The 13,793-nt window shown below is 33.7% G+C and overlaps 2 protein-coding genes and 1 long non-coding RNA gene across 3 annotated transcripts; 2 read left to right on the top strand and 1 right to left on the bottom strand.

Annotated features, from left to right (window-relative positions):
- Positions 1-3,718: 3,718 nt before the first annotated feature.
- On the top strand, positions 3,719-4,787 carry LOC111399834 (probable leucine-rich repeat receptor-like protein kinase At1g35710). The gene is made up of 2 exons (XM_023027327.1): positions 3,719-3,723; positions 4,154-4,787. Exons 1-2 carry the CDS (start codon positions 3,719-3,721, stop codon positions 4,785-4,787), a joined length of 639 nt encoding a protein of 212 aa, XP_022883095.1.
- A 12-nt stretch (positions 4,788-4,799) lies between these two features.
- On the top strand, positions 4,800-6,345 carry LOC111399833 (receptor kinase-like protein Xa21). The gene is made up of 3 exons (XM_023027325.1): positions 4,800-5,177; positions 5,238-5,736; positions 6,002-6,345. The coding sequence occupies exons 1-3, from the start codon at positions 4,800-4,802 to the stop codon at positions 6,274-6,276; spliced, it is 1,152 nt and encodes a 383-aa protein (XP_022883093.1). The 3' UTR covers positions 6,277-6,345.
- Positions 6,346-8,724: 2,379 nt separating this feature from the next.
- On the bottom strand, positions 8,725-13,423 carry LOC111399451. Its single transcript, XR_002703661.1, has 3 exons — positions 13,108-13,423; positions 12,445-12,637; positions 8,725-12,367 (listed from the first exon to the last, which is right to left on the bottom strand). It is a non-coding gene; the product is annotated as an uncharacterized LOC111399451 (long non-coding RNA).
- Positions 13,424-13,793: the final 370 nt, after the last annotated feature.

Below are 13,793 nucleotides of genomic sequence, written 5' to 3'. Positions count from 1 at the left end.
TTTTTTTTTTTTTTTTTTTTTGCGGGGCATTACAGAAAGTGTATTGGCAATTCTGTGGACAAAAAGGGCTTAATTGTATGTTTGTAAAATTCATGGACTTAATTGAACATTGTTGTCAAAGTCAAGGACTTAGAATGCAATTTTGTAAAGTCAGTTGGGATGGATTAGGGTTCGAGCTTGAGGTTGAAATCGAGAATGCGACACCGAAATTTTGCTAGCTTCTCGCCCTGCCATCACTCGAACGAAAATAACATAGAACCTTGTCGCTCGCTTTTCGCTGAGTTATCGCTCGAATGACAGTGTTACCCAGCCAAATCCTAGGTCGCATTTTGAAGAGTTTTAAACAGCCCAAGACACTTATTTACCCCCAAGTATAAATAGCAAAGTCTTGGATGTGGGAAAATAGAGGTTGCAACATTGAGCTTTCATCTCCATAACATCTACAAGATTCTTGAAGTGATCCAAGTTGAAATTAACTGGAGAATTCATTGACTTAATTCTTGTTATCTGGCAACCTATCTTTGGAAAAAACTTCAAGGGTCTTGAAGACAAAACATTGTGCTCCCTTGAATCAGTTTAGGATGAGACTCTCTCATTGGGAGATTGAGAGAGGTGGATTGAAGTGCAATTATAAGCACAAGAACAGGCGGTTCTTGGTGGTCGACTTTGGAGAAACATTTAGTATAGATCAAGAAGCTGTAGGAGACAGTAGATTGGGCAACAGGAGGTAGACTTGGAGATTTAGCAGGAGGCTAGAGGAATCTACGGCAGCAAGAGGCTACATGAGGTACATCAGGAGTTCTAGCGTTAGAGGTGTCTACAACAGTTGATCGTAAGGCTTTGGTAGCGGGTCTTAATGGGTACAAGTATAGGCTTGTCATTGCATGCTTTGAATTGTCTATAGTGGAGGTAACTGGCGTGGTCCCGGAGTTTTACCCATGTTAGAGTTTCTTCGTCATCATATCTTGTATTATTTATTAGTTTTTACAATATTATAACTGGGGCATTTAAACATAGGATTAAATTGAACTGTATGTTTAACCATCTAGAAACTAATTAAAGTGACGTGTTGCTTTGGTTAGTGGAATTCCGTATGTAAGATCAAACAAATTGGTAATCTAGAACGTAAACTTAGTAACTCTAAAATTTGAAGTAGTATTAGACCGTCCTGGATTCTTTCAATATTAATTGTAGAGTCTCCCTAAGTCTATTGTTAGGCATATGGTGACATGAAGCATAAAAAATTCTCATAAGATATAAGTTGATCATTTTGAACTCCTTAGCTCCTAGCCTTTTCGATTGGTTAGGTCTTTAATTTTAACTATATTTCATCCAATGGAGGTCAGGTTATACGCTTCCTATAAAGTTTGCACTGTTTAATTATTATTTTTGTATTAATAAATATTATACCACCATGGTGGTTTGATGAGAGGGTAGATAGTTTTTCAACTTTCTGAAAGAACAAAATAAATGGAAAGACATGCGCAAAATAGACAAATATAGATATGCAGCATTAGTAATTCCTTTTAAGTTTTAACTATCCTCTCTTATTGTTCGTTTGAGGGAATGACATTTAATATCTAATTGGACCGAAGAAACTTGAGGTACACAAAATTTCAGTTCGATACGCGACAACAAATGACGCAAGAGCTCATTATCACAGAAATGAAATCAGTTATGTTGATTGACAAAATTTCGCAAGTGTAAGATATCATATCCAAGTAATAGAATTGGGAATAAGATATTATTTACACAAGGACAATGTGCTCACTACTTAATCTAGTTATAGTTAATATTAACTCTAATCAAATAGTAAACTTGTGAATTGTGTTTTTATAACTAATTATCTAACTAAACTAATGAACAATTACGAAGCATTTGTAAAATCGATTACAACACGCACTATGATTTGAATCCTCTCTTTATTAGTCTGTTTTAACACGTGGTACTTTGTTAATCATATACTTGAAAGATTTAGGATCACAGGTGCAATAAATGAAATGTTAGAGTAAAACCTACAAAGCTTCAAAAAGTTCGAGGCCATTGCTGTAATTATGCCTTATTTTATCGAGAGATTGTGTGGTTCAAAACAAAATTGAAAAAAAAAAAGTAAGTTTAAAAGAAATATGAACCTGATTATTAGTTGACTTTGATATCTTGGGGAAGCAAGAGAAAAAGGGAAGGTTAACTACTTCTGTTTGTGTTTGGATAGTTGAAGGCAAATATAGATTAAAAGAAATAAAAATGAGCCCATCTCTAATAAGTTAACTTTTAGATGAAATGGCTAACATGATATTATAGTAGGTGTTCAAGTCACGTCACCACCTATGTATAATTGATGTGCGTTTATAATATGGTGGAGCAATCAAGTATATTGGTGGCAGCAAATATAAAGTGGGTTGTTGAAGTTGTATTAAAGGTCTCATTATTTTCAAAAATATGTTAATAGAAAAGACATTCCACTTCGATTCATTTTGGCTATTTGAATAGAAATATTATACGGAGAAAGATAATTGTTTAATTACATGAAGAAAGTAAATGAACCACTTTTCCACTTCTACAGGTTAATTAATTAAATCAACGTTGTGTGGAAAATTAACAAATTCATGACTATTTTAAATTGTAGCATATTAATTATTTATGTTTGATTCTCAATCTTTATTTTGCTCTACACTTTTTTCCTCTTTTCGGTAGAATAGAAAGTTAGACAAAATTGTTCTTTCAGTGGAATGGCTATTGAAAGACATGTTCATTTTTGCTCCATTAAAGTTAATTTTTGCAGAAAAAATTGAAATTTGGAATAGTGATTTTTGAAGAATGTGGTTAAAAAAATGAAAAGTTTTAGATTTATGTGTAATATTATTTTATTGAAGAGTGTGTGGTTGAAAAGAAGAGAGAAAATTCATTTTGAATAAAATGGAGCCCAAACAATGGAAATTCTTGCTTTTACAAGGAATAATTTAACTGGTAATCTCCCTCTTCACATGTGCCGTGGCTTCCCAAGACTCCTAGGGCTTTATCTATCTGAAAATGAATTGGGTGGTGAAATTCCTTCCAATCTATCGGAATGTTTACAACTTCAGGAACTTTCTTTGTCTTACAACAAATTTAGTGGATCCATTCCCGGAGAAATTGGGAGAATAAGGACGCTTCAGATTTTATATCTTGCTTCAAATGATTTGTCGGGTAAATGAATCATGATTGATGTTATTAAATAATATTTTTTGGTAATAATTTTTTTTTTTTTGAAAAGATTTTCATTCACAGAATTATTGATGTTATTCAGATCAACATTTTGGTAATTTTATTCTCTCGTTCTGATTTAATAATTGACAGGTGCAATTCCATGTGAGTTGGGTAATCTGGATAACCTCAAGGATTTGAGCATGGGATCTAATTTTCTTAATGGCTCTATACCAGCCAGTATCTTCAAAATTTCATCATTGCAATATTGTGATTCAATGTTGCAACCTATCTGGTAACTTTTAGCCCCTGTTTGATGGCTATTATTTGAAAATTCCTTTTTTACTTACTCATTTTTTACCACACATTCAAACAATAAAATATTCTATACTTAAACCCAAAATTTCCCCCCTTTTTTAACCATACATCCTTTAGAAATTATTATTCAAAACATCTTTTTTCCCAAACATGGCCTTGATTAGATTAAAAATTGTTTTACATTTGCCATTTGTATTTCTATACAGAAATTTAAAGAATGCCGTTTCTTTTAAAGTTTGAGCACTTCATATTGTCTTTTAAAGTTTGAGCACTTCATAATTCTTTTTTAAAGTTTGAGCACTTTATAATTTTTAGACATAATCCCACGAGAGATTGGTAATCTCTTCCACTTGGAGCATCTTCATTTGAACAATAATAACTTAAATGGTTTCATGCCCCCAAGAATCTTCAACATCTCGACATTATTACTGATTTCAGTTTCAATTAATCAACTTTCAGGCAACCTTCATCCACATTTGATTTAAAATTCTTCTAAACTCACTACGTTAATCCTGGCTTACAACAACTTTAATGGACCAATTACAAACTTCCTCGGGAACTTGCGCTTCATTGAAATTTTAGACTTGACAGAGAACAATTTCATTAGTGAATCTCCGGAATTGAGCTTCATCACTTCATTGTCAAACTGTAGATATTTAACATATTTGGATTTTGGCAACAATCCTTTGAATGACATTCTTCCATTATCAATTGGAAATTTGTCCACTTCTCTTCAATATCTTTATGGTTATAATTGTGATCTCAAAGGTAGCATTCCAAATGAAATTGGTAATCTCACCAGTTTGATAAAATTAAGTTTGTATGGCAATGAGTTAACAGGATCAATTCCAGCAAGTGTGGTGAATTTGCAAAAGCTTCAAGGATTATCTCTTACACAGACTATAATAAGTGGATCTATCCCGGGCTCTCACTGTGAGCTTCAAAATTTAAATGCATTGGTCTTGTCCCAAAATCTAATAACAGCCGCTATTGCAGGGTGCGTAGGGAATATTACTGCACTAAGGTATCTATGTATCAATGCCAACAGATTGACTTCCAGCATACCTGCAAGCATATGGCTTCAAAAAGATCTTCTGGTGTTGAGTCTATCTTCAAATGTTTTGAGTGGTTCTCTGCCTCAAGAAATTGGGAACCTGAAGGTTGCAATTTTTATTAATATATCAGTCAATCGATTCTTGGGTAGTATCCCAAGCACAATTGGAGATTTACAGACCTTGAGCAATCTTACCTTAGCACATAACACATTGCAAGGATCTATTACATAGTCCTTGGGTAAGATGCTGAGCTTGGAGCAACTTGATCTATCTCACAACAATCTTTCTGGTAATATCCCCAAGTCCTTGGAGGCACTTAAGTATCTCACATACTTGGACATTTCTTTCAATGATTTACATGGTGAAGTTCCTTCTTGTCGTCCTTTCAGAAACTGTTCAAGTAAATCCTTCATGTCTAATGAGGGATTATGTGGTGATCCTGTATATGGTCTTAGATCATGTCCTACTAGTAGACAAAAGAGAAGAAAACCGATAATTGCAGCTGTAGTTTCTTTGTTGGGGATTACATTACTAATTTTAATCATCACAGCCTTGGCAATATATGCAATCGGAAGATGCCAAAGAAAATATTTGGTGGAAAATGGAGTAGACTTTGCACCTGTAACAACTTTAAGGGTCTCATATTATGAAATTCTGCAAGCAACTGAAGGGTATAGTTAGAGCCATTTGCTTGGGACCGGGAGTTTAGGCTCTGTCTATAGAGGGACTCTTAATAATGGAAGGGATGTGGCAGTGAAGGTGTTCAATTTGCAACAACAAAATGCATTCAAGAGTTTTGATGTAGAATGTGAAGTACTACGCAGCCTTCGCCATAGGGATTTGTGCAAAGTCATTAGTACTTGTTCCAATCCAGATTTCAAGGCCTTGGTTCTTGAGTACATGTCTAATGGAAGCCTTGGGCAGTGGTTGTATTCAGATGACTATGTGTTGGATATTTTGCAGAGAATTAACATAATGACAGACCTAGTATATGTGTTCGAATATCTGCACTATGGCTACTCAACGCCTATTGTTCACTGTGATTTGAAGCTAAGTAATGTTTTGCTAGATGAAGATTTGGTTGCCCACTTGAGTGATTTTGGAATTGATAAGTTATTAGGTGAAGGAGAAAGCAATGCATACACTACAACCCTGGGAACATTGGGTTATATTGCACCAGGTAAAGCTCCTTTCTTTTACTCCAATCTTTTCTCTTGGGCATTTAGGATATGTTCTGTCCACCATATTAGACTGGATAAGGGTGGTTTAGAATGTTAATATTTGTATTCATTGTCAGCAAAAACAAAACATAGTAATGCTTTATAAAATTTTAGATGTATCATAGATTACAATATACAACCACGCATAATGAAACTTATATATATTTCTAATACAATGTAACGACAACGTAATACGACTAATGAATTTTCTAACGTTTTATGTAGAGTATGGATTGGAAGGATCGGTGTCAATAAGATGTGATATTTATAGCTTTGGCATTATGTTAATGGAAGTATTTACACGAATGAAACCAAGCGATGAAAAGTTCTCAGGAGATTTAAACCTAAGGAGCTGGATAAATGATTCTATGCCTTATGCAATTACTTGGATTATAGATTCAAAGTTGTTGGGGGCCAAAAGAGCACAACACAATGAAGTTGAGATGTTTGTCATCTGTAATGGAACTTGCTTTAAATTGCTCCATGGAGAGTGCCAGTGAGAGGGTGAACATGAAAGAAGTTGTAACAACATTGAAGAATATCAAATTTCAACTCCTTTCTTAACAACAGTTTTAAATTTAACGGCATAATGCAATTTGTTCTCTATGTATTATATGATGATTCGGTGATTTGTGGAGATTATATATTTTGTCTATAAAGTTATATAATATGCAACCAAATTCACTTCAAATTTTCTTAGTCCACAATTTGAATTCCCTAGACATCTTAAGTCTGTGGAGATTATATGTTTTGTTTGTAAATGTTTTTCTTTCTAGAAGTCGAACATATATATTCTTAAAATTCATGTAAACCAAAATTAGGAAAGGTCGAATTCAAGTGGGCCAATGATATAAAAATGACTTAAAAAAATGGTATACATTTTAATAATATAGATGTCTTAACGAAATGGCTCTTGCTTCAAAATTTGAAGAGTTTTGAATGCAACTGGGAATAATAAGGAGAGAAGAACTAAATCTATAAGTCAGTGTTGAAGCGGAGAATTGAAAACGGATTAATAACAAAAAAATGTTCTACATACTTCACGATGTGCAATATATCCCCTATCTATTAAAAATTGCAAGGGATACAACATTTTAGGAGCAGAAAATGTATGAACTTTGAAGTACGATTCACCTCCAACCGTCTAGTTCCGTTAGTCATCCATTGAAAACAGTAGAAATTGGCAAAATTGAAAATTAATAATTGTAGTTGTGATCCCAAACTTTTTACATTTATTTCAAATTATACAAAAAAAAAAATAATAATCATTATATGTACCAAACCACAATTCCAAACCTTTAAAATTTTATTTGCTTCCCAAAAGACAATTGTACATTCATTGATAGCCATCGAAACGATAAACAGAACATACAGAGAAACCAATGGTTTCTTGGAAGAAACATAATACCAACTTCTCTATTTTCACAAAGAAAATTTATCAATTCTTTTCCCCTTTCCTGGTAACTAATTAGAATACACATTCTAATTAATTTGAAACTACATACTTGATGTATAAACATGATAACTAAGTACTAAACCAATGCAACTGTATTTCTAATTGCAGCCCTCAATTTTGCCCTAAATTCCTTGTTTTTATTGAACAGAGAACAAAATAAAAATTCACCAACAAAATATGCCAATTTTTTTTTCTCACTAAACCCTAAACGGAAAGGGCAGAAAAAGGCCAAACTGAAGAGAAAGAAGATTTCATTATGTGCTTAACGTCACCTACGACTCCTCCGCCAACAATGCCACCACCACAACCCACCTTTGTATCTATCACCCGATCAAGAACCAAAATTAATTATCATCATGGATTCTCAACTTGAGCTTTTGCTTTTCTCATTTTTTTAATTTGCTATTTTTTCTGCTACTGTGTGGATGTGAGAGAAAGAAAATCAAGGGCTGATATGGAGAAATGAAGAGGAAAAAAAATTTGGTGAAATTTGGTTTTGGGAATTGATGTGAGATTCAAATCCTAGCGATGTGAAATTTGCGTAGGGGTGGGCGCGGGTCGGGTCAGTTCGGTTCTCTTTAGAACCGAATCGAACCAAAATTTTCGGGTGTCTAGTAAATGGAACCGTCGGGTCCAAATATAATTATGGAACCGTTCGGGTTCGGTTCCGTTCGGTTCAGTTCCGTTTCGTTCGGTTCTGTACTATAATTAAATTTTTTAACATTTATAACCACATTATATAAATACAATGATATATTCAATGGTTTTGGAATGCCATAGACTAGTAGACTACCTTGTTCAAATGATCGCTAAAGTCAAAGCTTCGGTCGGAGGAGGTCGCAACTTCGATCGGAGGTCACAGCATCGGCTGACGATTGTATAGGTTTTGAAATATGAGCGAGGCTACGAGAGTGAGTGCAAGAGTCGAGACAACGTTATATACTTTAGTGTAGGTGTTTAGAGTTATTTAGTGGATTGGATCTTGTTGGGCTAAGAAATGAAACAATAAAATGGGTAATGGGGCCAAAAATTAAAAAAATTAGAAATGAAACAAGTTATTGGGCCAAAAATTTGGATTTAGAAATTGTTAATTTGTTTAGAAAAAATTAAAATTAAAATAATTTGATTTACTCAATATAAAAAAAATTAGAAATATTCGGTTCTTCGATTCTTGGTCTAGAACCGAGAACCGAACCGTACCCGTCGATTCTCAATTCAGATATCCATTCGGGTATTTAATTTGACAAGAACCGTCGGGTTCGGTTCGATCGGTTCGGTTCGAGAGATTTGCCCAGCCCTAAATTTGGGGGTGGGTGGGGATTTTTGTATTTTATTTTTGGTTTTTATTTTAATTATTTGTTATGGAATAATATAAAATTATCATTTTATCCTTTAAAATTGTGGAAGAAAATAAAATTTTATAGGTTTGGAATTGCAGTTGACACATAAAAAATTTGAATATAATTTGTAAAAATTATAAAAAAATTGGGATCACAATTGCAATAATTCCATTTCAATTTTGTCAATTTTTGATACTTTTAATGGCTAAACTAATGAAATTATACGGTAAGGGGGTGAATCGCACTTCAAATTTCATAGAGGGGGATTTTTCGCACATCAAAGGTTGTATTCCACACAAGGTCTCAAATAGGGATGTTTTCTACGAATTCCAATAAATATGGGGTATATCGTACATCGTCAAATGTGTATTGCTATTGATCCAATTGAAAATCATCATCGGCTTAAGAGGAAGCTCCAACAATTCTCTAGAAAAATTGATGATGATTCCTTGCTAAACAAATTCCTTAATCCTTAAGCATTCCTAGAAGAATCTGAGAAATATTTGAAAGGTAGCCCATTGTCATATATGAAACAATCTAAAAAGTTTCTAGAATTGTAAGGCACCAACATACACTACTAAATATGTTCTAGCACTTTATTTTGAGTCATAGAGTGAATTAAGAAGTGTGAAAGAGAGAAAAACAAAAATACAGGCTGTATGCATGTGTGGTGAAAGAAAGACACAGCGAGAAGCATCATATATGAGTGCTTTGAGAGAGAGAGAGAGAGAGTGTGGATAGAGAGTGGAAGTAACTTTAGTGCTTCCTTTAATAAGAATTGTGAGAGGTGTGTGGTTAAATTGTAAAAGCAATTTTTTTTTTTTTTGTTAATAAAATCAGTTTCTTTTGTGTCCAAAATCGACAAACCACTTGTCAACTACAAAAGTGACTAAAAATCCATCATAAATCTTAATTTCAATCAAGTTGATCATTTAAACCATTTGTTCATAATATAATTGAAATCAATGGCCACAAAACTATTAGGTAATTACAATTTAATAATTATGTTAGATGATAAATGTAGGCAATTGAAAATGAGGTAAACACTTTCTCTTTCAATGGGAAATATAATCTAGATCAGACAAGCAAAACAAGTCTTGCAATCCCTTACCAGAAGCAATTTTAGATACATTCAAATTGAGCATTAGAAAACACTTGGGAAGTGTTTATAAACAACTTGAATTATAAATATACAAAAACGGGTGGTGGTATTTGGATAAAAAGTAGATTGAGCATTTATTCATAAACATGAGCCAAAAAATAGGCTAAATAGATGCCTAGAAAATATGCATGAGCACAATTTATACATTTTTTTTTTCATCTGCAAAAATTGATAGGAGCACAATTTCTAGAATATCATGTGTTATAAGACGGTACTCTTGTGTCCATAGGTATGAGATTCTTTAAAAACTTCTACTAACAGACAAAAATTTTAAGCGTCTCTCATATTTTAGCTTCAATTGCAAGTGAATCCTCTATCTAGAATCATCCCTTTCTTGCAGTATAATAACACCTTTTCACACCCCTGTTTACTCACATTTCAGCATTTACTCATCATAACTCTAAACGTTCATTAGCATTAGCCATAAAACCATCAGGACATAAATACAATAAATAAAAATCCACTATAAAATCAATCATGTGACCCGGATTGCCACTATTGAATCAAAATAAAAATGTGAGGTAGTTTAATAATGTCCAAATTATTTTATCATTAATCCACACGAAGGTGACGTGTCATTAACCACATTATTTATTGTACACAAACAAGAAGGAAAAGAGTGAAAAAAGAAGTAACTTTGTTGCAAAGGAAAAAATTAGATGTACAATTTTTTTATGGTTAACAAAGAGGAAAGGACGAATTCAAGTGGGCCAATATGAAAAATGATATTTTGTGTAAAATTGGTTTATATTTTAATTAAAGATTAATATGTTTGTTAATTATACAGCTAAATTGGTTTGGTTGGTTGCATTTGGACTTTATTTTTTCTGTAATTTTTTATGAACTATATGTAATATTTTTTTGGGCTCTCACAAAAACAGTGTTTTAGACGATTGCCTATCTAGTCCGTAGTCAGGCCCCCACTACAAGCCATAGACAATTCGATTCCTTTCACCTCAAATCACACATAACATGCTGCCAAATTGTCCAATTTTCAGTGAAAAAACAGAAAAGGACATCCAGGGCATCTGCTACCGCAGATTGTTGAATTTGTTTCCGTATTTTAAAACGGGAAATGTAACTCTATTTATACCAATGGTGCTTTTTAGACTTATAAATCCACATTCATATGTGCTTTTTAGACAAGATCTGCAGTGGTGATAAAGTGCTTAGGTTGTGGGTGGTGCCTTCTTGGGATGGACATTGGACAGGTTGATGGCTGGGGGCTGCTGGAGAGGTGATCGTAACAATCACTTTGACTAAAATATACCCCGAAAAACGACCTGTAAGGGAAGGGTGCCCAAGCCGTAGACATGGAAGAAAGGCTGGTTGGGGTGGCATTATTGGTCGGTTGGATTCTGAAAGAGAAATGCGTGCAAGTAGCAAGAAGAGTTCACATTTACACTAAGATCCTTCTCAAATCTCAATATAAAACTCGAAGAAAACTTTGCAAGGAATAATCAAAGATAGAAACAAGAAGGTGAGTGCATTGTGGGTGGGTTGTCTTGAGTCTGGAGTTCGTGAAGACCAATTTCGGCTTTTTCTTTACCTCTTCTCGGAAAGTAACAAGGAAAAGTTAAAAGACAGACACCGCACATCTGTAATGTAGGACGTCTTGGACCAGCTCATTTGACATCTATGCATGTAATAAAATACATAAATTCTGATTAAAAGAAAAATAGGACATGCAGTTACTTGGCCTAATTGGTACTGGCTCATCAGTTGATGGACTTCAGAATGAGCTGAAAACAGCAGATCATATGACTAGTAGGTCAACTGGTAATGTATGATATTATCAAAGAAAAAGTACTTCGCTACTGGATATTTTAGAAAATATTTATGATTCTTATGTTATCTTCGATATATACACCAAAGCTAGGGCTACAAAAAGAAGGTTTTCGACAAGTTAATTTTGCATCTAATAACAATCAGTACTGAACAAGGAAAAAAACAATCAACATAATTATATAAGCAACTAATATGGACAATTAAGCTGCCCTTATTTTCATGATATTCCACAAAACATTCTCGTAAACTCTCTCTAGAATGTAACAATGCAGAAACCAATGTGAATGAGTCTCACCATGCTGCCAATAAATAACACAAACATCAGCTAAGAATACGTTATGGTCTCATTATTGGTGGTAATAAGCCATTATGAGAATCCGTTTAAGAACCAAGACCATGTAAAGGCAGAGAGCTTTGAATTATTCTACAAAACTATTCAAAGATCAAACAAAAGATCTAGTTATTATCATAAATGTCAGAAGAAGAGACAAGACTATCTTCTGTCATATTTTACATATCCATTGTTAATATTGCAAATAATTTTGAAGAATAAAGAAACGACTCCTCTATTGTAAGTAGTTAAGTGAAGATTTTTGCACTCTTGGGTGATAAAATTCCTCAATCAAATAAATTATCCGACTCAGCCAGTTGAGTGCAACATCATAAAAATTCTTTCGTTGACAACCACATAATATTTTGTCTTGGCTTTTATTTATTTAACCATATGGATAATTCATACGTGTAAATTTTACACTTATTTGAGCCTTAGATCTTATCATTTTGTAGGCTATTTAACTCGAATCAGCTCAGATTTATCTTTGTAGGTTGAATCTTGGTGCAGGGCCCTGTTTTCGAGGACAAATGAAGAGATAGAAGACATTTGGCATGGGACCAGAAGTGGACGTTAAGAGAAGATAGTTACAAAGAACAGTCCGAAGGAGTGGCGTGCACATATGTACCAGGCCCCGATATTTACAGATCAATAGTGCGCGCATGTTCGCCAACCACCTGATGATGGAAGGGCTTCAAGCACACATACCAGCCTACTGTAATGTGTTTAATTATTTTGGTTTCTTCAGTGCGCTTGGTTGTAGAATCAGACCTGAATTCTATTTCTGCATGATTTTAAATCATAATCTGGATATTTTAGGATGAAATTTGGAGGTCAATTCTCAAATCTCTACATAATAAATACAGCATTATACAACATCTATATATATGTTCAGATTCCATCTGGTTGACTATGCCTCAAATCCACAGAATTATGGCTACCAACTATCCCTAAGGGACCTAGAAAATTTTACTTATATATAGATGCCTAATGACAGAAAACTCTCAACCACGAACCTTTCCTTCCATCTAGATGTGGATTTTATAAGATTATTAGTGCCAAATTAAAAATTAGCATCAAAATTCAGGTACTAGAATCTCACCACATCAACAATTATAGCAATTTCATGTACTACGAGCCTTAACCATATCAATTCATAATCACATTGACAAAAAGAAAAAATAATAAAAAAATATCATTTCCATCACTAATAACCAGGAAGCATGAAACCAAATATGTGCAAAAATTACCAACCTTGTGTCCCGGCGAAAGTTGTGACAAAGTGTACCTTTCTGGTGTAGAAAACAACAAACCAATATGATAACTCTATCCAAAGAGGAGAACAAACTGGTGAAGAACTAATTTTATAAATCTATCGAAGGAGGGGAACGCACAATTGTGAAGAATGGAGGAGCCTCCAAACTTAGGGCAAAATATGTAGGGTACAATGAGTTTATATACAACAATACCAAGGAAAACGAAATGTAAAAAACTAAACTACCCTCAAACTAATAATTTATTACATTAACATCTGGATGGTGGGGGGATGTTTTGTAATAAATGGGTAACAAAACATTAGAGTTTGACCAGGAAACATAAATTTCAGCAATAATAGTCATATACTGTTATATAAGGATCACGGTAAGTGTTCCAAAAAAGCATTAATTCTGGTTATAGGTGGACAGGGTATACGCTTTTAATTATTATTTTAAATATTCAATCTTTGTCAAAAAATCATTTAACCCTGTTTGGTAGCCCCCTTTTTTTTTTGGGGGGGGGGGGGGGGGGGGGGGGGGTAACAAAAAAAATACATATCAAAATTTAAAATTATAATATTCTATATTTACGTAATAATTTCCACAATTAGTCAAATATACAAATTTTCACGTGTTCGAAATGCAAAAGCAAAACTATTTTTAATAGTTTCAACTTTTAATTAG

Source organism: Olea europaea, chromosome 9 (genome assembly GCF_002742605.1).
Source record: "Olea europaea var. sylvestris chromosome 9, O_europaea_v1, whole genome shotgun sequence".
Classification (NCBI taxonomy): domain Eukaryota; kingdom Viridiplantae; phylum Streptophyta; class Magnoliopsida; order Lamiales; family Oleaceae; genus Olea; species Olea europaea.
The sequence above is the reverse complement of the archived record's forward strand: the minus strand, read 5'-3'. Positions and strand labels throughout refer to the sequence as shown.